Raw genomic sequence first — 26,394 nt, 5'->3', positions numbered from 1 at the left:
AGTGAGACACTGGGCTCTGCAGTTCCTCCCCTACGCGTGGGACCAGGCAAAGGTGTTAATGCGTTAGTGATGGCTGCTCCGACAGGCACGCAGCAGTGTGGAACCCCCAAAACTCCCTGACGGGAGGCATGTAAGCCCAGCAGGACACCTCTCGGGGCCTGGCTGCTGATACCACGCTTCTCAACATGCCTATGGGAAAAGCTCAGTCAGTACCGAACAAGAGAAACTCCACAGCTCGAGGCCCGGAGCTCCCACTGCTCTGCTAACCTCTTCTTTGTGAGGCTGATTGAAGGCAAGAAAACACCCCGGGTTTTAGTTTTGAGGGGATGAGGGTGACGGGGAGGACTGGTTTAGTATTGCAATGCACGATCAGTGCGTGTAACAGTATTGGGCTGCTGATCGCGCGGTGTCAGAGGCAGGAGCTGGGCACGGGAAAAGGCTCCTGACGCCGAACGACCCACAGCTCCCCAGGGCAGGCTCACTCTGGCTGCGGGGTGTAACGCAGGTACTTCTTGCCTGATGGGAGGTCCTTCGTGAAGACTCCTTTGGGAAAGAGCTTCTTGGCTTCCTCATCAGGTAAGGTGGGTGCGACCATGACACTGTCACCAGGCTGGGGAGAAAATGGGAACCATTAGAACAGCAGAGGAGCTGGCAGGCTTGGATGCAGGTGGCACGTCCTGGCTGGCACGTGACTCTCCCTCCCTGTCACCACTTGGCCCCAGTACCCCAGGCAGGTACCCTGCAGCTCTGCCTAGAACTGGCAGTTAAGACAGAGCAGGAGCTACGACAGGAGGTGTGAGTGATGGAGAGAGTTCTGGGGAGTTTTTAATAATGCTACTGAACAGGGATGGCCACAACTAAGCAACTTCAGCTAGTGGTTTTCCACAAAGGAAGCGCTTGACTGTATGTGTGCTGGGCAAAGCTGGGCTGTGCCCATACTGGCCCTTTTGGGCCAAAGGCAGCGGAGCAGCAAGCCATCCCTGGGAGGGGTGCCCCACACTTGCTGCTTTGCTGGCTTTGAGTGGGGTTTGGCATGCTGACACCTGGTAATGCCCTTCCTTAACAGACAACAAGGGCAAGACCTGCCTTGGCCCAGAGCTCAAGTACTCATAGCCAGCAGGGCCAAGCCCAGCAGCTGCTGGCGCCAGGGGCCAAGGGGAGGGAGAGAAGAGAGGTTCCTATGGCTGACTCCAGACTGCAACAGCCATGGGGCCTGGGCTGGGATCTAACTCAGACCTCAGGACCTCAGCACCCTTCCTCACCCTGTGGGTCCCCCTCCAAGGGAGGCTGGTTGATGTTTCAATGTATGTTTTCAGCGCCTGGCTGTGAGATTTGCTCCTCTCCTCACCTTCCAGTCCACAGGGGTAGCGACCTTCTTGTATGCTGTCAGCTGCAGGGAGTCCACCACTCTCAGGATCTCATCAAAGTTTCTCCCAGTGGTGGCTGGGTACAGGATGGAGAGTTTCAGCTTCTTATCTGGGCCAAAAATGAACACCTGAGCACAGGGAGACAGGGTCAGGGCTGGGCAGAAGATATTTGTCTACCTGCTCAGCCCTGCTGCTCCTCCCTCTCCTGGGAGGTGGCCTCCTTGGCTGCAGGTGTTGGGACACAGGAGATGCCATGGTGGGAATCTCTGAGAGAAACAAGAAGGCACAGGTAAAATGGTGGGAGCTCCTGTTTCTAATGACAGCTTGTTTTGCTACTTGAAATGTTTCCTCCCCTTAACCTGAGCCCTTCTAATGCAAGCACAGGAGGGGAGAGGGAAAGTCCAGCGGCTCAAGCACTTTTGTCCCCTCTGTGTTAGGACAGGCACAACCAGCATGAGTTAGTGGAAAAAGCAAGATGGAGCTACGCCAGCAGGCCAGCGCTGACAGCCTCTTCCTGCAGCACAACCCATGGATCTAGCCCAAGGAAGTCAAGCCAGCTCCTGAAGATTGTCAGATCTATCCAAGTAAGCTGTCTCCATCTTCAAGCCCAACCCCACAGACACAGCACAGGAGAGCAGGTGATACCTACCGCGGAGAAGTCCGCTGTGCAGGGGTTCTCCAGGGCCAGGTACTTACCACACGAGCCGTCAGGGGCATCCCATCCTTGTCCTGTTCATCTGGGTCCAGCATGCCCAGCTTGACAGCAAGCTCCCGGTTGGCATCAGCAATGATGGGGAAGGGAAGTTCCTCCTTGGGTTGTTCTCCATTGTATGCGTTGATGTCCTGCAGAGACAAAACCATAGGCATGCTCAGCCCCCCTGTTGTGGGTACCACCCCAGGAGACCTCCACACAGGCTTTACATGTGTGGAGCAAACTCCTGCAGTGAGGCCATGCAGAAACATGTTTAGCAGCTGCTCTGCAGAAGCTTGTGACTTGCTGGGCCCCAAGGTGTCAGGCTGGGACAGCAAAGCCAGGGGCTCATGGCCTTCCATGAAGTTTCCCTGCTTCCAGAAACCAGGTGACAAACCAGAAACCTGTGTGCCAGGCCAGGCTCTGCCTTGTTCTCAGAGGCGAGTTGTTAGGCTGTCTATGCTAACACTCTGTTGCTCACCTCTGGAACTCTCCATGGACCAGCTGCTTTACCCAAGTAGTGGGTATGGAGAAAGAGGGAGGTCCTGCCTGTGCTGGTGACACAGGGAGATTTACTCACCTTTCCCTGAGAACGGAGGTGCTCCTCCTCCAACCTGAGCAAGTCACTCCTAAATTACTTAACTAAAGGCTTTTGAAAACAGTGTGAAAGTCTAAATGCAGGTGCTGGGACACCACATGCTCCTTTCTGAACCACAGCTGGGACAGAAAACCATCCTCTTCCCCAGCTGTGCAGGCTCTCCCTTGCGACCATGGTTTATGAGGCTGCTCCCTGTGCTAGTCCAAACTTGACCTGCTTCACAGGGAAAAGGTATTTTGAGCGTCTCTGAATCTGGTCTGGACTTGGCCAGGACATTCACGCTATCCTTGTGGTTTGTGATACCACCCATGTGGGTGATGCTGAGCCACAGCAGGGCTGGGAGAAACCTGCTCAAGGCAGCACAAACAGAGCAGCCGCCAGCTTTAAAGCAAGTTTAATCCAAGGTTTCTGCCCCAGAACAGAGCTGCCTGTTCCTTCCACCCTCTTTATTCTACAAGGGTACAAAACTGACTCCAGTGCTGATGCAAGCCTCCCACGCAGCACTGTGGTGTATTATCAGCTGAGCTGATAACTGAATGTACAAGTCTTTTCGCCTTTCCCAGGCTTTGAACGCAGGGAACAGGCTGTGTCCTGCTCAGAGGAAAGGGCTGGAAATGCTGCCCCTTGGCACTGCCCACTGATGCTCAGAGTGGGCAGGTCCTGCACCGCTCCTCAGCCCTCCTAGGCTGATGGTGGTGACACAAGGCACTGTCACCCTACCCTAGGTGCTCAGGACGTTTCAAGCAGGTCAAGTGATGAGCATGTGGCAAGATGCTTTCCAGCTTTTCTCTTTTCTTGCCTTCTACTCAGGGCTTCCTGAGTCAGCACTGCCCTGCAAAAAGGGCTGTTTATCACAGCTGGGTTGTGGTCAGGACTGTCTTGGAAGGAGGGAATCTGTTCTGTTCTCCTGCAGACCTGCCTTGTCAAAGCAGAATAGGGAAGGAAAGCAGAGCCAGAGAGGCTGGCCCAGGCAAAATGCCTCCGAATGCCCCACAGAGTCACAGGAGGCTGTGGATGAAGGTCACACAGTGACACACCCCTGGCTTTCTGCAGAGTCGGGGCTGGAGGATGAAAAGAGCTTCTGAGAAACAATATCTGAATCCTACAGATTGTAACTAATCCCAAAATGCATGTAATTTAATGACCCAGGGATCTTTGTACAGAACAGCCTCACAAACCCTGCCCTACTTTGCAATAAGACACCTAAGACTCACTCACTTCCCTATGAGCTATTTTTCTCTCCACAGTCTAAGCTGAAACCAGACATCGCTGGAGTGATTTATTCACCCCCTGACTCACCAAGGCAAAACATCCACGGCCAGAGAGAGCAGTGAAACCTCCTCAGCCACGCACAGCACATGCCAGTCAACCCTGCTTTTGAAGCTCATGCATTTTGCCAGCCCTTGGAGAGGCAGGGTGCAGCCTGGGGAGGCAGGAGAGGGGGATCAATCCACAGAACTTTCTGAGGGTCTGTGGACAGGCTTGTCCTGAGTCCTGGAGCAAGCCTCCAAGTCTTGTCTGGGGACAGCTCAGAACAGCAGTGAAATCTTTGGCTGGGAAAGCAGAGCTGAGCAAAGTGACATGAGAATTACTGGCTACACTCCGGTCCCACCTTTCCAGGTCACATCTGCCCACAGAAGTTTGGCAGTGGAGTGAGTAGACATTTCTTTGTTGTTTCATGCAGGATTTCAGCCATTCCTCCTGCCCAGGCTGTGCTCCAGATAAAAAACTTCATCCTCACTACTGCCAGGAGCTTCATCCAAAGAGAAAGCACAGGTATGTAAAGGAATGTTGCACAGACAGGTCTGCCTGCCCCAAGTTTTGCTTACTCCTAGGACTTTTCTCCAAGTTAAGATTTAGTGAAGGAAATTGCAGTTTCTAGATCCCAATCTAGCATTTAATGCAGACAGCTTTTGTCCAGAGACAGACAGCGTCTGCCAAGGCTTGGTAGCTATGTTAAGCTTTTTCCATATGGCTGGGCAGGAGAACCTTTGGGCGCTGCCCCTGGTCTCAGACTTGCAGCAGACCTTAACACCTGCCTTCTTAGTTCAGCTCTTTGGCTCTCTGAAGTTCTTCTCTGCTTTGTCAAGGACAAAGGAAAAGGATACTGTACGGGCAATGTCTGAGAGCAGAGAAGTCACATCCCTGTCCTCTCTTACACCTTCTATGATGTACACGCACTGTGTTCATTGCTCCTCCATGATCACCGCACTGCTCATGGTGTTGCAGCCTGACACATCCTCCTGTTTCCAGGCTAAAGAACCTCGGTTGGTTTTGCACTGAAGCAAACCTGCCTAGATCTGCAGGCAGTTTTGTTCCCCCTCTGCACCTTGTCTTGTTCCCTTGTAGTCTGCAAGATGGGCTATTTCAAACACAGGCTGCATGGAAGACACCAGTCTGCTATAGATTTGTCCTCACTAAGAGGATCTTTTGGTCTGGAGGGCTTTTACAGTTTTCTTTTTGACAGATGCTGAGCTGACATTTCCACACCACTGTCTCTGAGGCCTCTCCCAACCTGACAGAAAGCTCAGTGCAGCTTGGACCACTGCTCTCTGCCTTTCTCCAAGCTTGTTCTGGAAGGTTTTCCAAACATGCTCCTCAGTCAGCGTCATAAGGATATTCTGCAACTTCCCCTGGTTTTACCAGAGGCTGTGCTGAATAATTTCCAGCATCAGCAGAGTCAGCTCATTGCTCATCTCTTTTCCAGATCACCCGAGCACACTGCACTCCACGCATCCCTGCAAGAACCTCAAGGGAGCTCAGCGCTTCTCTCCCTTGACACAACCTATTGCTTCCTCCTTTCTCCCTGCAGAAGATCCTGCCCTGCACAAAGCTGATGTCTTGGAAAAGCCTCTTGGAAATTAAAAGCCAGCAACACCACATAGTTCTACAAAGTGCTTTAGCCAGCCAGGAGATGAGATTCCCTTACAAAAACAAAACCCAAACTTTCAAGTACATTTAATAGGATGTTTTCTGCTAATTTGGCTGGTGGTTTCAGCCAGTTTGACCAGCGCAGAAACTTCATTAACTGGTATGTGATTTGTACACTGTTTTTTCCAGGCTTGGTGGGACATTGGACATGCACCACTCAGGTATGAAGGTAAATTTAAGAAATAAGGCAATTAGATAATTTCTAAAGACATGCAACAATATTTGTATGTGGAAATTTCTCACCTTTACTACCTCTTATTGAATGCATCACCCCTGGAAAATGTGTTAGAACATTCCCAATTTTAAGAGCAAAGAAAGAGGCAGTTAATTCACTTAGGGATTTCTACATTCTGGCCTTAACCGTCTGAAATGCTTGTCTTACACCCCTACTCGCAGTGAGCCCTGCAGTCATACTCCCTGGCAGCAAACCATTGCTGAGGCAGCATTTGGAGTTTTTCATTAGTTCCTTTGATGTTCCTTCAGCAAGCTATTTCATTCCCATTTGTTTTATACTCCCTCATGATGGTTTTATATTTAACATGCTCCTATTTGTGGTTTTATGTTTAACATGCCCCTGTTTGTTCTCTGGTTTCTCTTCCCTGCCTGGGCATGAATTGCACCATTTGAAGCCAAGCTGTTCACTTCTGGTGCCTCCCTCCTTGTTTTATGTTATTTCTTTCTTTTTATTATTTCTTTGAATGTTTTATTTATTTTATTTTCCTGGTTTATTACAGAACTTTTTGAGGGTCTGTGGACAGACTGCCTTCCTCTGAGCTTTTGGCACCACTTTCACATACATTTTACCTTTCAGATATTGGTGGGAGAGCAGTAATACTGTTTTCCTTGTTTCAAAGCGTCAGTGCATAGAGCACCCTGGACTTTCTGGAGCACTTCTAGAAGCTGGAGCAGACGTTCCTGTTCCTGCTCTGCATTTTAGCACCTCCTGTCCTATACGCTTAGAGATCCACATGTCTTGCGACATTACCCTCAGCAGATACGTAGTGCCAAGCCCGTGCTCTGTCCTGTCTGGGCTTTTCCTCTGGCTTCCAGAGCCTGGCAGCAGCTCAAGCTCCCCTTGCACCCCCGCACGCCCCATACCTTGCTCCAGGAGAGGTGGTCTTGGACACTGTCAATGGAAAGGGCGATCATCTTCACGTTGCGCTTCCTGAACTCGGGTGCCAGCTTTGCCGCCCGGCCAAGCTCAGTGGTGCAGACGGGCGTGAAGTCCCTCGGGTGAGAGAAGAGGATGCCCCATCTGAGAGATGAGAGCAGGAGATGGTGTTAGGGCCAGACATTGTTCCAGTTTGTACCGCGGATTAAAAGCTGTATGGATAGCACTACACAGAGACTAGTGTGGGAACAGCTCATCTCTCTGCCAAATGGAAATCCTGCCCCGGGAACTCTTTCTTCCTCATTGCTAGAAACCTTCAGGAGACGAGCCCTGTTCATCGTGCTCTGAGAACCTGCCCGCGCTTTGCTTCCCCTCCAGGATCCCCAGGGAACACTGGCATAGCCCACCCTTCCTGATGTGGAGCTGGACACCGTGTGAGGAAGTTTGGGGAAGTCACGTGTACACTCTGTACCCCAGAGACCATGTGTGTGAGGGCACGTAGATGCTGACCTGCTGGACAAGTTACTGCAGAGATCGTTACTGATTTACGAGGCTATTCACCATCCTGCATGCCTCATCGATCACCGTGAGGAGAAACACCCATGTCTATCATGCTGCTTAGAAGGATGGTATAGGAGTAAACCTTAAACCAACTGCTGCTGTGAGCTGCTGAATGTACTTCATGACAAAAATAAGAATTAATCAGCTAACAGGGGAGGCCAGAAGTTAACATCACATTATGGCTACAGTTACATGAGTACTGCCACCTCACTTTTGCCCACTGCTTCCCATCTGTGGATCCTGCAGTCTTTCGATCGGGAAAGCACAAGTCACCGCACTTTACAGCTAAGGCAAGGGGCGCACAGAGAAAGCACTTAAAATTCCCTGCCAGGGGCTCGTCGCACCATTTTCCAGCTCAGTGCTCACAGGGCTTACTGCATCGCTCTTCCCCTGGGCCCCAGTGAATACAGCTGCAGGACACAGCAGCCAGGGAAAGCGCTGCCTGAAAGATTTGGGAACGGAGCTGGAGGGATCAAGCGAGGCAGCTCTGCCCGAGCCCCACGATTGCCATAGCCCGCCGTGACGTGAAAGGGCAGCCACCTGGCTGCTGGTGCTACAAGTGCCTTTACGCTGGAATAAAAAGGCAGCAAGTAAAATGGAAAAGCAGAGCTTTTTTCTTTTCTTTTTTCCCCGGTCTCCCAAGGAGCAGAGTCAAACGCCGGTTCAGGCCGGCAGCAATCCGGGCAGGTGGTGTCGCCGCCGGACACGGGCCACCGGGCTGAGGGGGACGGGGCGTGAGGAGCCCCCCTTCCCCCGCCGGGGCTCACACGGGACCGGAGCCCTTCGCCGCGGCTCCGTTACACGGCTCCGCACGCCCGGGCTCACACAGCACGTATGTGACAAACGAGCTGTTCTCCGGCACTGGCCTGGGTTAAGCGCGGCTCAGCCAAGCCCAGCTTTGCCCTTCCCGGGCTCTGCCGTTTTGGGAGCGGCTCTTCTCCCCCGTGCAGCCCGGACGGGGGAAGGACGGGACCGGCGGCTCTGCCCACTCCGCGGGCCAGGCTGCGCATCGCTCCCCGGGAAACCGCGGCTCGGCCCGCCGGCCAGTGGGGCAACCGGGGACTGTGCCCCGCGAGGCTGCCCGGTGGCTACCCTCGTAGGGCCACCCGCTGCCCCGATTCCCCGGCGCCGTGGAGGGGCCGGTGACCATCCCGGGGTGCGGAGCTGTCTCCGGTCCCGCTGCCCCCCACCCCCTCCCGGTGCTCACGAGTCTCCCAGGAAGTCGTGGAAGCGGATGCGGCCCTGCGTGGTCTCCGCCTCGAAGTTGGGCGCCTCGTCGCCCAGCAGCAGGCCCGGCATGGCTGCAACTCCGGCTGCGCTGCGCTCGCTGCCGGCACCGCCTCTGCGCCTGCGCGAGGCTACCGGGGCGGTGGGGCCACCCGGACGGACACGTGACGGGCGGTCGCCGCCTCCCTTTACGGCCGCTGTCGCGCTTAGCGACGCTTTGCGACGTGGGGGAGAGAGAGGGAGGTGGGCGGTCCTGCCGCGGCCCCGCTCTCCGGTGATGGCGACGTACGTGAGCGAGCTGGAGGCGGCCAAGAAGAGCCTGAGCGAGGCGCTGGGCGAGAACGTGAAGCAGTGAGTGTGGCGGTGGGGCGAGGCCGGGCCGCGGGGGGGCTGTGGGGCCGGGCCTGGGTGCTGCGGGCTTTGCTCGCCTTCCCGCGGCCTGCTCAGGGCCGCCCGTTGGTACCGTGTCTGTGTGGAAGCCGCGGCGCTGGCCTGGCCCCGGGCCCCTTTGTGGGGGGTTAGGAACAACGCGTTTCGAGTGGTGTCTGCACCTTGCCCACTCTCCCCTAGGTACTGGGCCAACCTGAAGCTCTGGTTCAAGCAAAAGATCAGTAAGGAGGAGTTTGACCTGGAGGCACGTAGGCTCCTCACGCAAGACAATGGTAATAAAGCCACCTCGTGTTTGTTTTCTTGCCGTCTCTAATGCTGCCGTTGCTCCTGTCAGGCCGGGGTGAGCTCCTCCTGCTGCGTGTTGCTTCCTGAACAGGGAAGTTGCCGTGAGGGAAATAAGAACGGCCAGGGCTCCGATAGCAGTGGAGTTATAAAGGTGGGATGTGCCCTGGCTTGCAGGGGAAAATACCTTTTTGGCCCCAGCACTTAAAGGCAATTTGGCCTTGTGTAAATATGGCTTAAAAAAAAAAAGTAAGATAAGTTGTCCCGCAACCAAAAACCACTTTGTTACATCACCACAGAGACCCAGTCCCTTCTGTACTGTGCTCTCCCTTTGTTTGGGACTGAACTGATGTTGTGGCTGAATTGGAGGCAGGAAACCCCTGAATTCACTGAGGTGATTTTGCAGCAGGCAAATCCCCCTCTTGGTCTTTGGGGGTGGCAGATCAGACAGCTGAAGGGTGAGCTTCCTTGTGATCCCTGCGGTGAGTTTGTCAGTGCTCAGGTTCAAAGGGCAAAGAGGATCCTCCACTCCTCTGACTCTACTCATGAAGTTTATCTTCACTCTTTCTAAAGTGTAGTTACTCTGTTTCAGTAACCCTTCTGTAAGGCAGCTGCATTTTTTTCTAGAAGTGGTTTGACTTAAATTCACCTTCTGAGGCTGGTTCTTACTGTTCTTTTCTAGCACAGCCAGAAGTCCCCCACTACTAAAGGGCTGTGTAGCAGGAGGGACAGCTGATCCTCTTGCTGCCTGAATACACCAGATGCTTCACGTTGTGTGCTGTATGATTTGTGTGTGTAGCCCACTGAGGATGACCCAACCTATTTCTGTGCCATGTGTTGTATTTTTTTTTGTTAGGATGGTAGTGGGCTCAGTAGAAGAAAACTCTCAAAAAAAAAAAAAAAACCAACCAAAAAACAACAACAACAAAAAAAAACTTAAATGGAAAGTTGTGCCTGTGTAGCCAAGCATGCAGGGAAAACACAGCTGTGGAAGGGTGTAGTGAGCTACTTCAAGGATTGCTTTGGGGGGTGCCCCTGGGCACTGGCATGTTGCTAATGAACTGCCTTTTTTTTACGCAGTCCACTCGCACAATGATTTTCTCCTGGCTATTCTGACCCGATGCCAGATCTTGGTTTCTGCACCAGGTGAGTCCCGAGAAGCTTCATTAAAAACAATTGGGTAGCAAAGCTTTGTTGTGTGTATCTTTGGGTTTTGTACAAAGCACTCCAGTTTTCTCAGCTTTAATGTTTGTGTCCTTTGTGCTACTCGGGCAAAATGGTAGGAAAGCAGCGATCCAGCTGATTTCAGCAGAGATGCTTCTATGAACAAGCTGCGTGTGCTTTATTAGAGGCTGAGGCTGAATTGCTGTGCTTGATAAGCAGGTTTGATTTCTGGATTGGATATGTGCTGTGAGCAGAAATGTAAAGGGAAATGCTGCTTTGATCTGCTTTGCTTACGCTTCCTCTCTTATGAACTTGGTAATGCTTTTTGTTCTTCTTTGCTGGCGATATAATTTTGGGGAGCTGGATTTTCCTGACTGATTGAGTATGTGTCTGATAAAAAAATGCTTACTTTGAATGCTTAGAGTGAGTCGTGGTTCAGCAAGAGCCAATTAACCCACCCTTCTGCAGATAGTTAACATTTTAACTTTGTAAGCGTCTAGAATGGCTGCAGTCAGGCTTGCAAGATATGTTTTGTTTGGTCCTGAAAAGAACTCTGAATCCAGAGGTCTAATAGGACAATTGAACTGCAGTTCAAGATATGAAACTGCTGTGTAGTAAGGGAGGGAAAATTATTATAGCTCTGATGGGCTGAGACATGAGATTAGTTTTTTTTTTTGTGTTGAGAGAATACCTGATGTAGCTGGAAGAAGGAAAAAAAATGCAAAATTTATGGATTGCCCACAGCTTTTTGCATCATGGCTGGTCCTTAACTATACCAGCTGTGCTAATTAGCTACTAACCTCCACCACCTGCAAACTTGCTTTGTTTGCTCTTGAACTTTCCAAACACCTTTTGAGTCTTAGACTTGTCCTCTTTAGTGGTCTGCGCTCATGTAATTCAGCAGGCTTGTCTAAATCTTGCTGCTTTTTGCATTTGACTTGGAGTACTTACAGCTGGACTATAAAGAAGCACAAGAGCAGCAATTCCCTTGTGAGTATTACTTGAAGTAGCTGAGTGTAAATTAGGAAGGGGAGGGAGAGAGTGCCTGTGTTCTCTGATCTGGGCACTGGGCTGATGTCAGGGATGAAGCAGGGGTTGTAGTCTTGTTTCTGAGTGGTAGCGGTTGGGTTAGAGCCTGTTGCTGTGTGACTAATTTTGGGGTGGTTTATTCCTGTGTGCACCACACTGTGCGTAACTCTCTTGAGTTTGTCTCTTTATCTGGTCACTTAGTTTTGTGCAACTTTTCTGCAGCCCTCTAGTCAGGCTTCATCTTCCGTGGCAAACTCTGCTAGCTTTCCAGTACCCGCTTTTTCCAGGAATATGTTAAAAGTACGAGCCCCAGCACAGAGCAGTGTGGTGCTCCACAGTTATCTTCCAGATGCTGCTTGTTTCCTGCCTAACCTTTTTAATTTCAAGTCCCTAACGACTTTTCCTCTTGTCCTGTTGGACTCTAAGAGCTCCTGAAGAACCCTTCTTTGTAGTGTTTCAGCAGATCGGTGGTGGCACGTAATGCGGTGCCAGCTGGTCACCCCAGTGCTTTCAGGCAGGCTCTTGTTGGCTGTGTCCACAGAGGTGCGTAAGCCAGCTTGAAAAAAAAAAATCAGTTTACCTATACGTGTGTTCTGAAAGTTTAGCGCTCTGCAGTTAACAGCATGTACCACTACTCCCTTGAAGAGTTTCTGTTTTGCTCTCCTCAGATCAGTACAGGGTCTCCTGGGAATTTTGTAGCTAATCTGTACTGAGACACGTCTTTATGGGCCGCTGACTGGTACTTGCAAGTCTGCTGTCTATGTGCAAAACCAGGGAAGTGCAGTACCAGTGTAATACTCCCCCTAGATGCCACTCTGATACCTGCTGGCCTGCTGGTTTTTTTGTTGTTGTCTTCCTTCTTTTTTTTTTTTTCTTTTTTTTTCCTTCCTCCCATGTAAGAATGAAAAGCAGACAAGCTTTTGTCTCCACTACTGTCTTTTGAGTAGAAGGTATTTACTTCATGATTCATGGAAACAAGTAATTTTAAGGAAATGTGCTTGATGCACTTGGCATGCCATTGCAAGGGTAATTGAGGTGTGTGCTTTCCACCTTTATGTGAGCCAGGCAAGGCAGAAAGAACCACCTTCAAAATGCCAGTTTGTGTTTTATAAAAATGGTGCGGTCAGTGTTACAAGTGTACTTGGTGTAATGGAATTTGGAATAGGAAACCTTGGGGAAGATAATTTTAAGGAGTGATTGTAAGATACGTTGAACCTTGCAAACAAACCCATTACCTTTTTTGAGAAGGCTTTCCATTCCACCTCCCATCTGCTTAGGCTGTTGGTCACACAAACTTCAAACCCAGTTCAACAGCCTGTGTGGGATGGGATATTTAGGACCTGTGGAGAGGGAGGAAGGTTCATACCTATTCTGATGTGATGAATGACCATTTGCTTTAATTCCTGCCGAGCTCCTGCTGAGGGCACAGCAGGATCCTCAGTAATTCTAAATCTGGCTTCTCTGCCCTTTATAGCAATGGGTGATGTTCCTGCTGGTAGATGTATCTGTAAGAACACCCATAAATACTCTAGTGGCACCCAGCTGTAACAGCTGAGAAGCTGTGAGCGCTTTAATAGTGATTTTAGGTTGGCTATACCTGCCTGGGTGGTGTGGCACACTTCCTGTTACAAGAAAACTTTTTCTTTTGATATTCTCTTTTTATTAATATTTTCAGAAGTGCTTTTCCAAATTTTTATGTCTGGGGTGTTTCTTCCCCCAAAAAATTCCATCAAGAGGAACTTCAGTTTGAAGCCTTTCTTAACCTTGCATGGACTTGCTCACTGAGCTTATCTTGCTTGTTGGAGGATTGCAAGCAATCAAGCTAATGAGATTTCTTGGGTTAATACATAGTTCATTTGAACTGTTACCTCCCTCCTTAGTTAAACGCTACCAATAAAGCTGAGACAATTGCAAGCACTTGAGTTAGTGATATAAGGATTTAATTTAATTACTAGTAGTCTGGAGCCAACTAAGAGATGGGTCAGCAAATTCGAACTCTTGCTGGGATAGCAGGAGAATTTTATTATATCAGGGTTGCCCAAGGACTTTGCTTGAAGGGCTGCTGACTGTGAGATGGGCTCAGCTTGCTCCTGTTGTTGCACTTCTCTCCTGAGAGCTGGGAGGGGGAAAAAAAAGAAGATAGCAGTGTGAGTTGTTGACAGAGAAGGGTCATCACAATGTATTTGACTAAACCCTTATCCCTGTAAGAAGATAAGAAAAATGCTGAAGATCAAATAAAAAAGGGTGGGAAAATGCATGTTTTCTAAGCCTGGCTGGTTGTTTTTTTTTTTTTTTTTTTTTTTTCTGATGTGACTTTATCTTTGTCCTTCCTGCTGTGTGGTGCTGGGGCAGCACATCAGGAAAACCTGACATGCGCTGTCTGGGCTGTCTGGTGTCCCCTTAGAAAAACATTCTTACCTGTTGCTCATTTCTGAAGGCATATCAGCAGCTATTGCTGTGGCTTGTTAACATCTAATTCTCTTGCTAGTGAGATTAAATAAAAATTGTTAATATCTCTGAAGCGCTATGCCCAAGCCAACCCAGCCTCATTATTTGTGGCCAGGAAGGCAAGTACTGGTTTCCTTAGAATACTAGAGGGAAGTTTTGCTTTCTTCATCTAGTGCAGGTCAGGCTTGGTAATACAAAAATCTGGAAAAGGAGCGAAAAAAATTCTGCTCTGGGCTCATTCAAACGGGGAATGGGAGATAGTATCTCACCTTGGCCATGTTCAAGGCGAAGTCTGGGTAAGTTTCTGTGAAATGAGCAGGCTGAGATTGAATTAAGTTGCATCTTTCATGGTCTACTGTCAAACTAAATGGCAACTAATTTTTTAGGCTTTAAAAGTTACTGTGTTATTTTTTTAAAAAAACAAGGCATTTTTAAAATTCATACTCTGCTGTAACCTATTAATCTGTAATACATTGTCAGATGAAAGGATGGTGTTTGCTTTTTTCATCTCCATCTGTTACATGTTCTCTCTGTCTGCCTCCCGGTCACTCGGTCAGCTGAGGGTACTTTTGTAAGTGAGGCTGTGAAGGAGCCATATGAGATTTGTGACACGGAGGAAGGGCCTGGGATGGGGTGACATTGCGAGCTAGAGAGATGTGCTTTTATTGGAAGCTTTAAAATGGGCCAGGTAGTTTCTGCGTCTGTCCTTAACACCCCTAATCCCCCTCTTCCTAGAAGAGGTCTGAACCACTGTGGAGCAGAAGAGGAGGAAAAAAGGACTCATCTGTAAAGAGCAAAACATCTTGCGAGAGAAGTAGCATTATTTTGTTAGATCTTAACATGTAAGTCTTGAGACTTTGAAGGGCAAGAGTGGTCCTTGAGACAACTGTCCACGGTGCTTTTCACCCCACTATTAGGATGTAGCTAAACTTTCTAGTAAACTTTTTTATAGGAGAATACACTATCTCTCTGTGTAGGTTGTTGTGGGTTCTTTTTCTAACCCCTTCTTAGAAGCTGACCACTCAAAAACTTCACATGGGTCCTCTGGTTTAGCCTGATTCCTAAAGTCATGTTTTAGAAATTTGTTGGTTTATTTGGTGTGTGTGGTGTTTTTGTTTGTTTGTTAGTTTTTCATGGCAGAGGATGCTGTACTTGTGCTCCAGCCACAAGTGTGGGCAGCTCCACATAGCCAAGGACTTGGAACCAGCCTCATTCCTTACAAACAGGGCTGTAGTATAACTGTGTTTATGAATTCCTGATTACAGCAAATTAAACACAGTTGCAGAGCCCAAGGTAAGCATGCAGGCTGGTGTGCAGCTGGTGTTGAGCCATGGCAGGCTGCAGTAACAGGAGAGAACCTGAACCAGTTGGTTGTCAGTGCGTGGTGGATGGTGAGCTGTGGGATGGCTGCTGTCACCTCTTGTCTTGTATGTGACTGAGGAAGTGGCAAATGCTGGCTCAGGTGTGGCCAGGGAGTGTCTGAGACACCGTTATGTGGCTGGCAAGCACCTTGGAGGTGACTGGAACACCCTTAGAGCAGAGTTGTCCCAGCTCCCCAGGATTGGCAGGGACCCAGCACAGGCATGCTCTGCTCTGGAGGAAAACGGGTGCTCGGTGGCTGTGCAACACCAAGGGAAGAGGATACCGGTGAACGCAAAGTGGAGGCTGCCTCTGTACCCACAAGAGGGCTGTCCAGCTTTGGGCTTGGGCTTCCTGTGCACTGTCAGCAAGCGCATGTGCATACAGTGCGACGTGTTCTTAAGCCCCAGTGAGGGAATTGTGCACAGACCCTGTAAACCCATCAGCAGGAAATCTGTCCTTGCCCGGAGCTGTGGGATTGTCAGGGTGGGGTTTGGCCTGATGTAAATGTAGCTGTCAAATGACTTCTGAGCAGCTTCCTCAAGGCAGTGTGGCCAAACATATTTATTTATTTATTGGTACTGCACAGTAATTTTTTTTTTTTTTTTTTGGGTCTGAGACAAAGCTTGGTTAAGCTGATGGGGAGCTGTAAAGGCAGCTGTCATGAGTCAGGCTGCTTGATCCTGCTGGTTAGTGTCTGACCTGATCCAGGAGAATTTCCCTCTGGGCAAGCACTTGTCCTGTTCCTGATGCAGCAAAGAGCTTGTTCCTTCCTTCTGGCTTTCCTTGGGGGCTGTGCTCACCTCTCTTCTTCCACCATGGGATTTGTGTGGTGTACAGACAGAAATTTCTAGTAGTCATGGGTGAGCTGGGCTGACAAAGGCAGGGAAGGGCTGCCAAAAGCATTCTCCCTTGGGCAACGACTTTTGGTTTTGGGGTAAGGCTTACCTGGGGGCCAAAGGTTAAGGGTTTTCCTGTGTGGATGGCCTCATCCTGGCCCTAAAAAAGCAACACTTATCAAGTGTGGTTTTTTTCTTTTCAATTTGTAGAAGGTGCTGGGTCTCTGCCATGGCCAGGTGGCTCTGCAACTAAACCTGGAAAACCCAAAGGAAAGAAAAAGATTTCTTCAGTTCGACAAAAGTTTGATGTAAGTGTCCACAGTTAAATGGTCATGGCTGTCTGACATCTCTGCGTGGGGGTGAAAGAGCTCTGCACGGCATGTCGGTTTTGTTAGTACCAGGGATGATGGAAGTCCAACACGTGCGATGACATATGTCATATTTGTTTTGAGTTCTGGATTGGGGCAGGAGCTGGAGGTTAGTATTAGGTTGGTGCAAAAGGAATTGCAGTCGTTGCATTGTTGAAATTTGTCATCTGATACTGGAATACATTCTTAAATGTGGTTATGTTATGCATCGTTTTACTGTGCTTTTCTTGCTTTGTTTTTTGGCTAATGACTTATTACTTGCAGTTTATTTTAGACTATGGAAATTATGTTAACTAGAAGCAAATTTGAGCAATTTTCTTATTAGAGTTCAAAATAGGTTGTAAAGCAGCAGAGACAATTCACAACATCAACAACACATTTGGCCCAGGAACTGCTACTGAACCTACAGTGCAGTGGTTCAAGAAGTTTTGCAAAGGAGACGAGAGCCTTGAAGATGAGGAGTTTAGCAGCCGGCCATTGGAACATGACAATAACCAGTGGAGAGCAATCATCGAAGCTGATCCTCTCACAGCTACATGAGAAGTCACCAAAGAACTTGACGTCTGCTGTTCTATGGTCATTCGGCATTTGAAGCAAATTGGAACAGTGAAAAACCTCAAGAAGTGGGTGCCTCATGAGCTGACTGAAAATAAAGAAAAATCATAGTTTTGAAGTGTAATCTTATTCTATGCAACAAAAACCATTTCTTGATCGGATTGTGATGTATGACGAAAAGTGGATTTTATACAACAACCAGTGACTGGACCAAGAAGAACCTCCAAAGCACTTCCCAAAGCCAAGCTTGCACCAAAAAAAAAAAGTCACGGCCACTGTTTGGTGGTCTGCTGCCGGTCTGACCCACTCCAGCTTTCTGAATCCCAGAGAAACTGCTACAGCTGAGAAGGATGCTCAGCAAATCGGTGAGATGCACCAAAAACTGCAACAACCGCAGCTGGCATCAGTCAGCAGAAAGGGCCCAATTCTTCTCCACAACAATGTCTGACCACATGTTGCACAACTAACACTTCTAAAATGGAACGAATTGGGCTATGAAGATTTGCCTCATCCACCACGTTCACCTGACGTCTCTCCAACTGAGTTCTGCTTCTTCAAGCATCTCAACAGCTTTTTGCAGGGAAAGCACTTCCACAACCAGCAGCATGCAGGAAAATGCTTTGCAAGAGTTCATTGAATCCTAAAGCACAGATTTTTATGCTACAGGAATAAACAAACTTATTTCTCATTGGCAAAAATGTGTTGATTGTAATGGTTCCTATTTTGATTAAAAAAGATGTTTTTGAGCCTAGTTATAATGATGTAAAATTCATAGTCCAAACCCACAATTCCTTTTGCACCAATCTAATAATAGCTGCTTCCTTTTTCATGGAAACCTTTGGGGAGGAAGTGCTGCAGTGTGACCTGGCCTTGTTAGGTGCCACAGAATCCGTGGAAGAACACTGAAATTCAGAGTTGTAAAAGCTTATATTCCAGGAATCAGCAAGGCCTAACTTTAACTCTGTGGGCACTGCAATATTGCAGTGTCTTTGAAGTTTTCTAGGACTAATCTCTGTAAGCTTGATGAGTAATTTCCAGCCTTTCTTGGTAGTCCGTGTCTAAGATTTAGTGCAAAATGGGTGTGATGACTTGTTCAAACATATTTGGGAATGGAGCTTTTATTTGGGGACCAAGTTTTTAATTATTTCCCTTGGCTTTTGTTTGTAAGGTTTGTAATGTGAAAAATAGTATTAATCTCTTGAGATTCATGAGATGAGTTGAGAGCTACATCTAATAATGATGGGGCACAGCTTCCGGACAGAAGGTTAGTGACGGGTGCCAGTGCGTGTTTTGAAATGAGTATGCAACCCAGACGGAATGTCTCTGCTCAGAAAAGAAGGATGTCTTTTCAAATAATATTTCTGTTATTGGAGTAGATGACAACCTGCTTTATCCTTGGGAGAAGACATCCCCTGTAATTATGGGCTGGAAAAAGGCTGTGCAGCTACATGCATATATGATAGAGTTATATAAGGAATTGGACTCTGATCCTTGTGGGTCCCTTCTACCTCAGGACATTCTGTGATTCTATAATAATGCTCTGACAGGCTTTTCATAGTCTCATTCGCCTTTCACATTCTCAGTTATATCTTGGTCACACATTTGCTTTATTCTTGAAACAAAAGCAATTTACTATTTGTGTGAGCAGTCAGGCAGAATTCTGTGATTGTATAATCCACTCTGTGGAGCTCTACAATCCAGAGTGCTAGAAGCAAGATGTTCCTTGGGTGGAATGTTTTGAGAGAGTTGTTTCAGAACAGGTATATGGCAGAGAACAGCACAAGATCTGGTTAATTTTGCAGTGAACGCTTCGTGCAGTTACCTGGTACTGTTTCATGGCTGTTCTGCGGTTGTCTCTGCTGCCAGACTGGTGGCAGGGGGGCTGGTGTGAAAGAGGATCGGATGGGACAGTGTCTTCCATGGTGGGGGGTTGATAAGATGGTTCAAACTGGAGTACTAGTTTGTTGAAAGGGACAGTGTTTGTCTCTTACTGAGCCAGATGTATCACTTGTCTGAACACATCATGATCTGGCTCAGTTCTCTGACAAGGCAGACAACTAACCAAGCAAAACAGACTCCAAACCCTGAGTTTTTCTTGCTCATTTATTCAGCTGGATCAGCATTCCGTGAGGCTGGATGAGGGCCAAAGCCAGCGCAAAGGGAGAAGGAGCAGCCGTGTGGCTGGGGATAGGTGATAAAGGTGGGATAGATGATAAAGGGATAGACGATAAAGGTGGGGTGTGAAACCCGCCCCTCTGACACTGCGAGAAGTTGGCTTGGCTCAGCCCAAGAGCGTACCACGCTTCTGAGGATTGTAATGTGTATGTGCTCCAGTGACTAGCGTTTCAAAGGGACGTGAGTCCAGCTGAAGGCTTGTGTATAGAAACTGCTGAAATATTTTGTAGTGTTCACAGCTGCAACCTGCATTCTGATGGCAGTCTGGTTTTTTATTTTAAAACCATACTGTATGTTAAGGAAGCTTCTTTTCCCGAGGCTTCCTGCAGCAGAGACTCAGGCATAGATTCCAGAAATTCTTGTAAAGTATTTTATTTGCAAGGTACAGCATATAGAGCAGCTCAAGCTGGGTGCCTCCTGAAGAGGGACCCTCAGTGGAAAAACTTTGGACGATTATAGCCCCCTGAAATGCAAGGCCTCACCGTGTGTGCCACTCCAGCGCAATTACAAAATTAGAGTCTGGAGTCCCTCAGTTCTTCATTTTTGTCAGGTGGGCTGTTAAGTTCTGACCTTCAGTTGCTATTTTGTACCTGCAGCTGGAGGAAATAAGTTCTGTGGTAATAGCCAAAACATTCTTCTGTTAGACACTGTTGTGTTCCTTTACTTACCTCCAAGGATGCAGATTCCTTTTTTTACTTAACAAAGCGAGAAGCAAAAAGGTTTACAGCTTGCAGATGTTATGCTAAGAAAACTTACTTACGCTAAGCAAATTCTATATAAGCAGTCTCTAAGCAAGTTCTACAAGAGCAGTATACCTGATAATTCCGTAAGCTAAGGCAGTCTGGTCCCTAACAGTCCTCCCTTTGTTTTTGTTAAGCATCCCTGCTCATGTGTGAAGCAGAGTAACATTTCAGTAGCAAGTGGAGGAGAGTTGGAGAAGCAAGTCATGATGTACTGGAAGTCTTGGAATTTGGTTTCCTCCGATAGCCTTATGTTACACCACATTTCTAGTGTGTGTTTTCACATGTGTTCCTGGATTGTTTGGTATTAAGTACCGTATGAAGTGTGTGTTATGGTTAATGGGCTTGTCCATTACTTGTGGAATGCTGGAGTAGTGTGAACCTGAAGTACCTTAATATTTCCTGATGTTTCTCTCTTTGGTCAGAATAACAGCTGTGAATGACCATGGGCTCATTCCAGTTGGCTTCTGCTCTCCCAAACCACATTCCTCCTAAGAGTGACTTACATTTTGAAGGTCTTTTTTTTTTTTCCAGGCATACAGGCATGTAGCTTTCCTGTAATGAAAGCGTAAATCTTCAGAACTACCGGGAGGGAAACCTGCTTTCACATCACTAGTGGGTGGATTGGTTTTTCACTTTGAGTTAAATGCCACACTGTCCTTTGAATAAAGCACCCCCCGCCCTTCCTCTTCTGAAACCAAGATGTGAGAAATCTGCTTGGCTGTATATTAATTGTTTATATGTGAGGTATGTGTTTGTCTTGATGCCCTATAGAGCCTGGTGGCAATCTTCATTCTAGAGCCACCAGATTTGTGGCTTGTAGAGCTGAGGGACAGGAGTTGTGGGAGCATTTGATGAGCCGGGGCCAGGTTGTTCTTTTGTGGGCTGGGGCTGGGCCAAACACACACATGTCTGGGCCAGAGGATCGATCATTCCTATCTGCTTTCCCCCCACTCCTTTATCTGGAGACCGAGACTTCCCGGGAGCCACCACAAGCACTTAGAGCTTGAGACAGGAGCAGATCAAGGAAGTTGTGCTGAATACATGGGACCGGGGAAATGAGGGTTGCCACCTTCTGGTATGAAGTTTCTGTGATGTTTTGTTTTGACTTTTTTTTTTTCCTAAATAACCAAGTTGGTTCTGAAAAATAGCCATAATCCATCTCAGAATCAGTGGGTCCTCAGTAACACAGCTCTGCTTAGAGTATTCAAAGTACATGGCAGGACTAGAGTATGAAATTCAGAACTGGAATTTGGCTAAGTTGTTGTGTTTAAAGCTTTAAAGTAAGAATCACATAAGCTTAGAATTGTGGGTTTTAATCTTGGTAGAAACTGTCCGGTAAGTAAAACAGTTCTGTATAAGAAATGACAAAATATAAAATCATAATTGGTCTGGGTAGTATGAACAGGGATAAATGGGACAATGGTCACGTTCGGGACTTACAGGAGAATCAAATTAAGCCAGCAGGTGGGAAGTACAGACCAAACCAGAAGAGGTGACTTCATGTGGTTTGTTGTGACACTCTAGAATTTCTTGCTGCGGGGTGTTGTGTATACCCAAAGTTCGGGTGGTCTGGGTGCTGCTGGACAAGTTCATGGGCTGTTTAATAACAGGACACCAACACAGGCTCAGGTTGAGGATTGGGAGAGTATCCTGGGGAGGAATATCGCTCTGCTTGTCCTACTGTGATAACATTTTTATAGCTTTTTGTTTTCAGACTGGAGAAGGGGTGTTTGGCTAGATGAACCAAAGGGTCTGACTGAGTATTTATCCTCTTACGCTCTAATGTTGTGTTCACAACAGCACCGGTTCCAGCCTCAAAATCCTCTCTCTGGAGCCCAGCAGTTTGTGGCAAAGGATCCCCAGGAGGATGATGACTTGAAGCTGTGTTCTCATACCATGATGCTTCCCACACGGGGCCAGTTAGAAGGAAGGATGATCGTAACCGCTTATGAGCACGGGCTGGACAACGTGACGGAGGAGGCAGTGACCGCAGTTGTTTATGCTGTGGAGGTGAGACTGGGCTAGGCAGCAGTGGTTTTCCCATTGTGCCACCAGCAAAAGGCTGTGTGTGTGTGATGTAAAGTCTAGGATTTCTGCCTGCAAGTGTTAATTTTGAAGTACTTGTATATGAAGAACTCTAGGCATGCTTAAGTAGCTGTTTTGGAAAATGCTGTTCCTGTCACTTAAAAGCAGGCATAGAATGGGAGCTCCAGTTTAAACAGTTCTATAAAAAAATAATTATTATAGGTGCAAGTATCTGGCATGGAAGTGACAGAATCAGGTGATACCTTCAGGTGAAGTTCCTGCTGTCTGGTTTTGGCCATCAGTGGTGCGTTACCTGACGTATCCCAGGAATGATGTAGCTGTTGCTTGGAGTGTTGATTTGTGGATGGATTCCTGGAGTCAGGAGGCCAACCTGAGTTCCCCATCTGGGAGCGAGGCCAAATTAAGCAGTTGTCTGCTTGTTTTTTTTCAGACAGTTGCTTCTCCAGCACTTTCCAGGCAACTGAACGGATCTGAAAAAGAGCGAGTGTTTTTTCACTGTAGTTTTAGGGCCAGTATTTCAGTACAAGTGTAACATATAGTGCCAATTGTGAAATCTCTTTTTATCAGAGAGATCGAGGGTTGGGAATTTCCTACTGTTTAAGAAACCTCTTTGACATTTGAAGCAGCACATCGCATATTATTAAAGTACAGTTCAGGGGCTAACACACATAGTGCTCGCACGGTGCCATGTTTTTTTTATCCAATTGTATCAGATATTGCAAATATACTGCAGCTTGTCCAGATCTTGGTTCCCTTGTGTGCTTAGGTCCTTGTGGTCATGGCAGTACTGCTTCTGTGTGGCCAGTTGGTGAGGCACTTCTCATAGCTGTGGCTTGGTAGGGTGAATAAATCAGCTTGTCGAATAAGATTGTTTTTCATTGCAGAACCATCTTAAAGATATTCTGACATCTGTGATATCCAGGCGGAAAGCCTATCGTCTGAGAGATGGCCATTTCAAGTACGCCTTCGGCAGCAACATTAACCCTCAGCCGTACCTGAAGAACAGTGTTGTTGCTTACAACAATTTAATTGAGTGGTAAGAAGCTCTCAGCACGTTGCCAGTTTCAAATGCAGTTTGCTGGTCCCAGACTTACTCCGTGGTTCAATTTCTCTTTTTAGGTAGTAGAATCTGTTAATAATAACGTTTAGCTTTCACACACTAAGAAATTACCGGTACAGAGGCCTGTGTAGCTAATCAGGGAGGGAGAATGGGGGGGTTTTCAGCAGTGGAGTTTCGGACAGCGTCAGGTCTTTTTTCTTTGCCTGTGCTTGTCTGTCGATTTATGAAGGTGAACCTTGGCCCTCTGAATATCTATAGTAATTATTGCTTTTTGAAAGCTGTAGTGAGTGACATGGCAGTTCTGTTGCTCTTGGGGAAGCTGCCTCTGGGCGGCAGAGCTCTGCCCTTGTGGGGGCACCGCTGTTGTGCCATAGGAGTGGAATGTCGCTGAGGACGTGCAAGACGCTGCCACCCTGTCATTTCCTGCAACCAGATGCATTTATGGCTCCTTGGCATGCATTTCCAGTTAGCAGAGCTTCAAGGTTGCTTCGTTTTCCAAAACCTGAATGTCAAAACAGCTTGTGCTGTACGTCTAGCGGTCGTGTATGTCTGTGGCAGCCTCTAGCAGCTGAGAGGAGGTTGTGGGCGTTTAAGATTTGATTATAGCACTACAAATGCAATCAATTCCAAACAGCTCTGCCTTCTGGCCAATGCCTTTCAGTTTAATGTTGTGGGTATCTTAATATTTATGCTGGGTAGAAAATATTTGCTGTAAATAACAAAAGTTGCCCAATTCAGCAACTTTGAAACTTCAGCAGGTTTGAAATGTGCTGAGGGTCACTTTGCACTATTTTTATTAGTGGAATTTTAAAGATATTTTAATTACAACTTAAATAATTTTATGTACATGAAGGTTAAGAAAACTGATACAGAAAAGCAAACCCTGGGGCCAAGCCCCTGCAGTGTGACTCCCAAAGCTGGTGGTGTTTTCCTGATGGACAATTTTGCTGCCTGCTCTGTCTGCAGCCCTCCGACCTGTGCGACACCTTCTGCGGGTCAGAGCCTCGCTCCCCAGCCCCCGCCCGATGACGCTGAGCAGCAGGCAGCTCTGCTCCTGGCGTGCTCTGGGGACACCTTACCAGCGTCCCTCCCGCCAGTGAACATGTACGACCTTTTTGAGGCGTTACAGGTAAGCTGTTATGCCAATGTGTCACAGGCAGTGCTCCCATGGGTACCAGCTGCCAGTCTCGGATTTAGTTTGCATGCATGGAGGGGGATTTGATTTCTCCTCCTACAATCTTTCCCTCTCATATTTGGCATTCTTTGGTTTTGACTTGTTCCCACTATTGGGTAACGGTTAACATACAGTCAGGTCCTAATTAAATATGTGTTCTGCTCCCCTTGGTTAGAGAATTAATGAAGAAATCCCTGTCTATTCTTACAGCTACGTAAGAAGGGTGAACACTTCCTCTGTAGCAAGACTGCAGTGATAGTATCAGAATTGAGCTAGACTGAGATTTTGACAGAGATGCTGCAAAATGACTTGCCTGGCATGTCTCTTCTTACTCTAATGTTCCACCTGGGTACTTAGAGGAATACCTGGTCCTGGCATGGAGGCTGCTGCGGTGGGTTGGCCCCAGCCCTGGGGAGGTGTCTGAGGTAGTCTGGAGGAATATGCCTGTTGTTTCCTCCCTCTCGGGCAGCTCTGGGGACATTCAGACTACTTTGAATGTCTAAAATCATCTGTGAGAAGTTTCCCCTCAATCTCTGCTGTTGTGAACAGGCCTTGGGATTTGGTCTCAAGGCTGTGGAGGCAAACCACTCATTTTAAGAGCTGTAATCAAGCATTTTCTTGCATTTAATCAGATGGAATTGTTGTTTCTAATTTTTTTTTTAATGAGAAATTGTTGTTCGTTGACGAAAGAGCAAAATTATGATTTCCTTACCGTACCACTCCCTTAGAAAACACCATAACAGGTCTGTGCTGGCAGCATGGCAGTTCCGCAGGCTGCATCTCTGCTCGTGTGCGACAGCCTGCGTCCCTACTCAGCAGGGCTGGCACTCTGCTCATCGTGTAGCAAAGGGAGGTTCTTCCATAGGTCGTATGGGGAAATGTGCATAAAAGCATGAAACTGTTTTTCTAACATGTATCTCCAGGTGCACAAAGAAGTTATTCCTGCGCATACTGTCTACGCTCTAAACATTGAGAGAATTGTCATGAAACTCTGGCACCCAAACCACGAGGAGCTGCAGCAGGATCAAATCCATCGCCAGCGCCTGGCGGCAAAGGAGGGACTTCTGCTCTGCTAGAGCTGGGCAGCCGTGCCAGGCCTTAGGTGGCCATGGTGCTGCTCCTTGGACTTGACATTCAGATACTTCTTACAAACCTATGTCAGCATTTCAAAGATAATGCAACTTGTGAGTCAACTTTTCCTATGGAAACATGACTGAGTTGTGGTACGCTTTCTCTGCTTCCCCAGAGCCATGTACCATGGAGTACGTGCAGCAATCCCACTGAATTGGAAAGGAGAAACATAACATTTGTTTGCAAAGACTGTTTTTTAGGAAAAATAAATGTGAGGGTGGAAAGAGTTGGTTTTAAATAAGGTGTATTTGTGTTTTGTGAGCATGGGGAATCTGCCTCCTTGCCCTCCCATCTCAGGTAGTTTCCCCTTCTAAGCTGTCTCCAGGGCCTTGTCCAGCTTTTGCTCATTTAACTGGAAACAGGGAGGGCTCTTGTGAAGATGGGCAATTCTCTAAGCTGACAATGTTCCTCTTCTACAAGGGGAACTTCTGATTAGAAAGTGTGAGGAAAATATGGCACAAAAGGGAAAGGTCATTTTTAGCCTGTCTTCTGAACTGTTTTGCATCACAAACATGGTCTGCACTGTCATAGGAATCTCTCACCAGTTACCAAAGTATGCAATAAAATCAGGGTTGTGAGTAACTTTTTCCTATCAGCCTAGTCCTTGACTCACCTGTCTTGTAGTATTTGTGATCAGATGTCCTAGGAGATGTTGGACCTACAACAAGAGGTGACCTGTGTGCCTGTGAGTACAGCGTGTCACATACAGCTGCCCATCCCAGCAGGCAGCTTGATTGTTCCTGAGGTGGGACAACAGCTCCTGAATACCAATTCACTGTCTTAGTGTTGCAGACCCCTTGGATTTGCAGCACAAACAAGATATCTCGTGTTATTTTATCATAAAAATATGCAGCCCCACCTCTCCCTGAGGGGAGTGGTGCAGATCACTGTGTAAAAGGGGAAATGCCACCTGCTGTGATTCAGGGACTCTGCTTTTTTCCTGAGTCAGCTGTGTGCTCCTCAGATGTTGATGGGAAGAGGCTTATTATAACATGCAAATTCTATTAAAATATCTTAATTACTATATTGCCTGGTTTTAACCACACCTATGGAGGTACTGCTAAAGGGTGACTTGGCTTATTGTGCCTCCAGACAGCAGAAATGAAACGGCTTCCTCAAGGGGAATGTGGAAGGCAAAGCTCATG

General features: G+C 47.7%; 2 protein-coding genes and 1 long non-coding RNA gene across 7 annotated transcripts; 1 reads left to right on the top strand and 2 right to left on the bottom strand.

The window, feature by feature from the left end:
- Nucleotides 1–478: 478 nt before the first annotated feature.
- Nucleotides 479–8,570, bottom strand: PRDX6 (peroxiredoxin 6). 2 transcript variants are annotated; one of them, NM_001282840.1, is given in 5 exon segments: nucleotides 479–610; nucleotides 1,349–1,495; nucleotides 2,064–2,210; nucleotides 6,686–6,842; nucleotides 8,467–8,570. In NM_001282840.1, coding segments are annotated over 5 exon segments (675 nt in total). In that variant the 5' UTR covers nucleotides 8,559–8,570.
- Nucleotides 2,248–25,831, top strand: TADA1 (transcriptional adaptor 1). Of its 4 annotated transcripts, XR_010474294.1 has the most exons (9): nucleotides 2,249–8,837; nucleotides 9,057–9,148; nucleotides 10,239–10,304; nucleotides 16,208–16,305; nucleotides 20,370–20,582; nucleotides 21,639–21,848; nucleotides 22,769–22,920; nucleotides 23,911–24,073; nucleotides 25,042–25,831. XR_010474294.1 is itself a non-coding variant. In XM_005498841.4 (8 exons), exons 1-8 carry the CDS (start codon nucleotides 8,494–8,496, stop codon nucleotides 25,192–25,194), a joined length of 1,278 nt encoding a protein of 425 aa, XP_005498898.2. In that variant the 5' UTR covers nucleotides 8,448–8,493; the 3' UTR covers nucleotides 25,195–25,831. The 4 variants fall into 4 exon arrangements, 2 of the variants coding, with proteins under 2 accessions (XP_064928298.1, XP_005498898.2); XM_005498841.4 differs by lacking the exon at nucleotides 20,370–20,582 and having other exon boundaries at nucleotides 8,448–8,837; XR_010474295.1 differs by lacking the exons at nucleotides 16,208–16,305; nucleotides 20,370–20,582 and having other exon boundaries at nucleotides 2,248–8,837.
- Nucleotides 13,270–16,691, bottom strand: LOC110362675 (uncharacterized). The gene is made up of 2 exons (XR_002420234.2): nucleotides 16,107–16,691; nucleotides 13,270–13,467 (listed from the first exon to the last, which is right to left on the bottom strand). It is a non-coding gene; the product is annotated as an uncharacterized LOC110362675 (long non-coding RNA).
- Nucleotides 25,832–26,394: the final 563 nt, after the last annotated feature.

Source organism: Columba livia, chromosome 8 (genome assembly GCF_036013475.1).
Source record: "Columba livia isolate bColLiv1 breed racing homer chromosome 8, bColLiv1.pat.W.v2, whole genome shotgun sequence".
Lineage (NCBI taxonomy): Eukaryota > Metazoa > Chordata > Aves > Columbiformes > Columbidae > Columba > Columba livia.
This window is presented reverse-complemented; position numbering and strand designations above follow the sequence as displayed.

Coding starts and splice junctions, on each gene's coding strand:
- PRDX6 (XM_065070806.1), bottom strand. Junction 1,496..2,063: donor TGCCCCTGACGGCTCGTGTG/GTAAGTACCTGG, acceptor CCCTGTGCTCAG/GTGTTCATTTTTGGCCCAGA. Junction 611..1,348: donor CTACCCCTGTGGACTGGAAG/GTGAGGAGAGGA, acceptor TTTTCTCCCCAG/CCTGGTGACAGTGTCATGGT.
- TADA1 (XM_005498841.4), top strand. CDS start 8,494: ATGCGGCCCTGCGTGGTCTCCGCCTCGAAGTTGGGCGCCTCGTCGCCC. Junction 8,838..9,056: donor CTGGGCGAGAACGTGAAGCA/GTGAGTGTGGCG, acceptor ACTCTCCCCTAG/GTACTGGGCCAACCTGAAGC. Junction 22,921..23,910: donor TACAACAATTTAATTGAGTG/GTAAGAAGCTCT, acceptor CTCTGTCTGCAG/CCCTCCGACCTGTGCGACAC.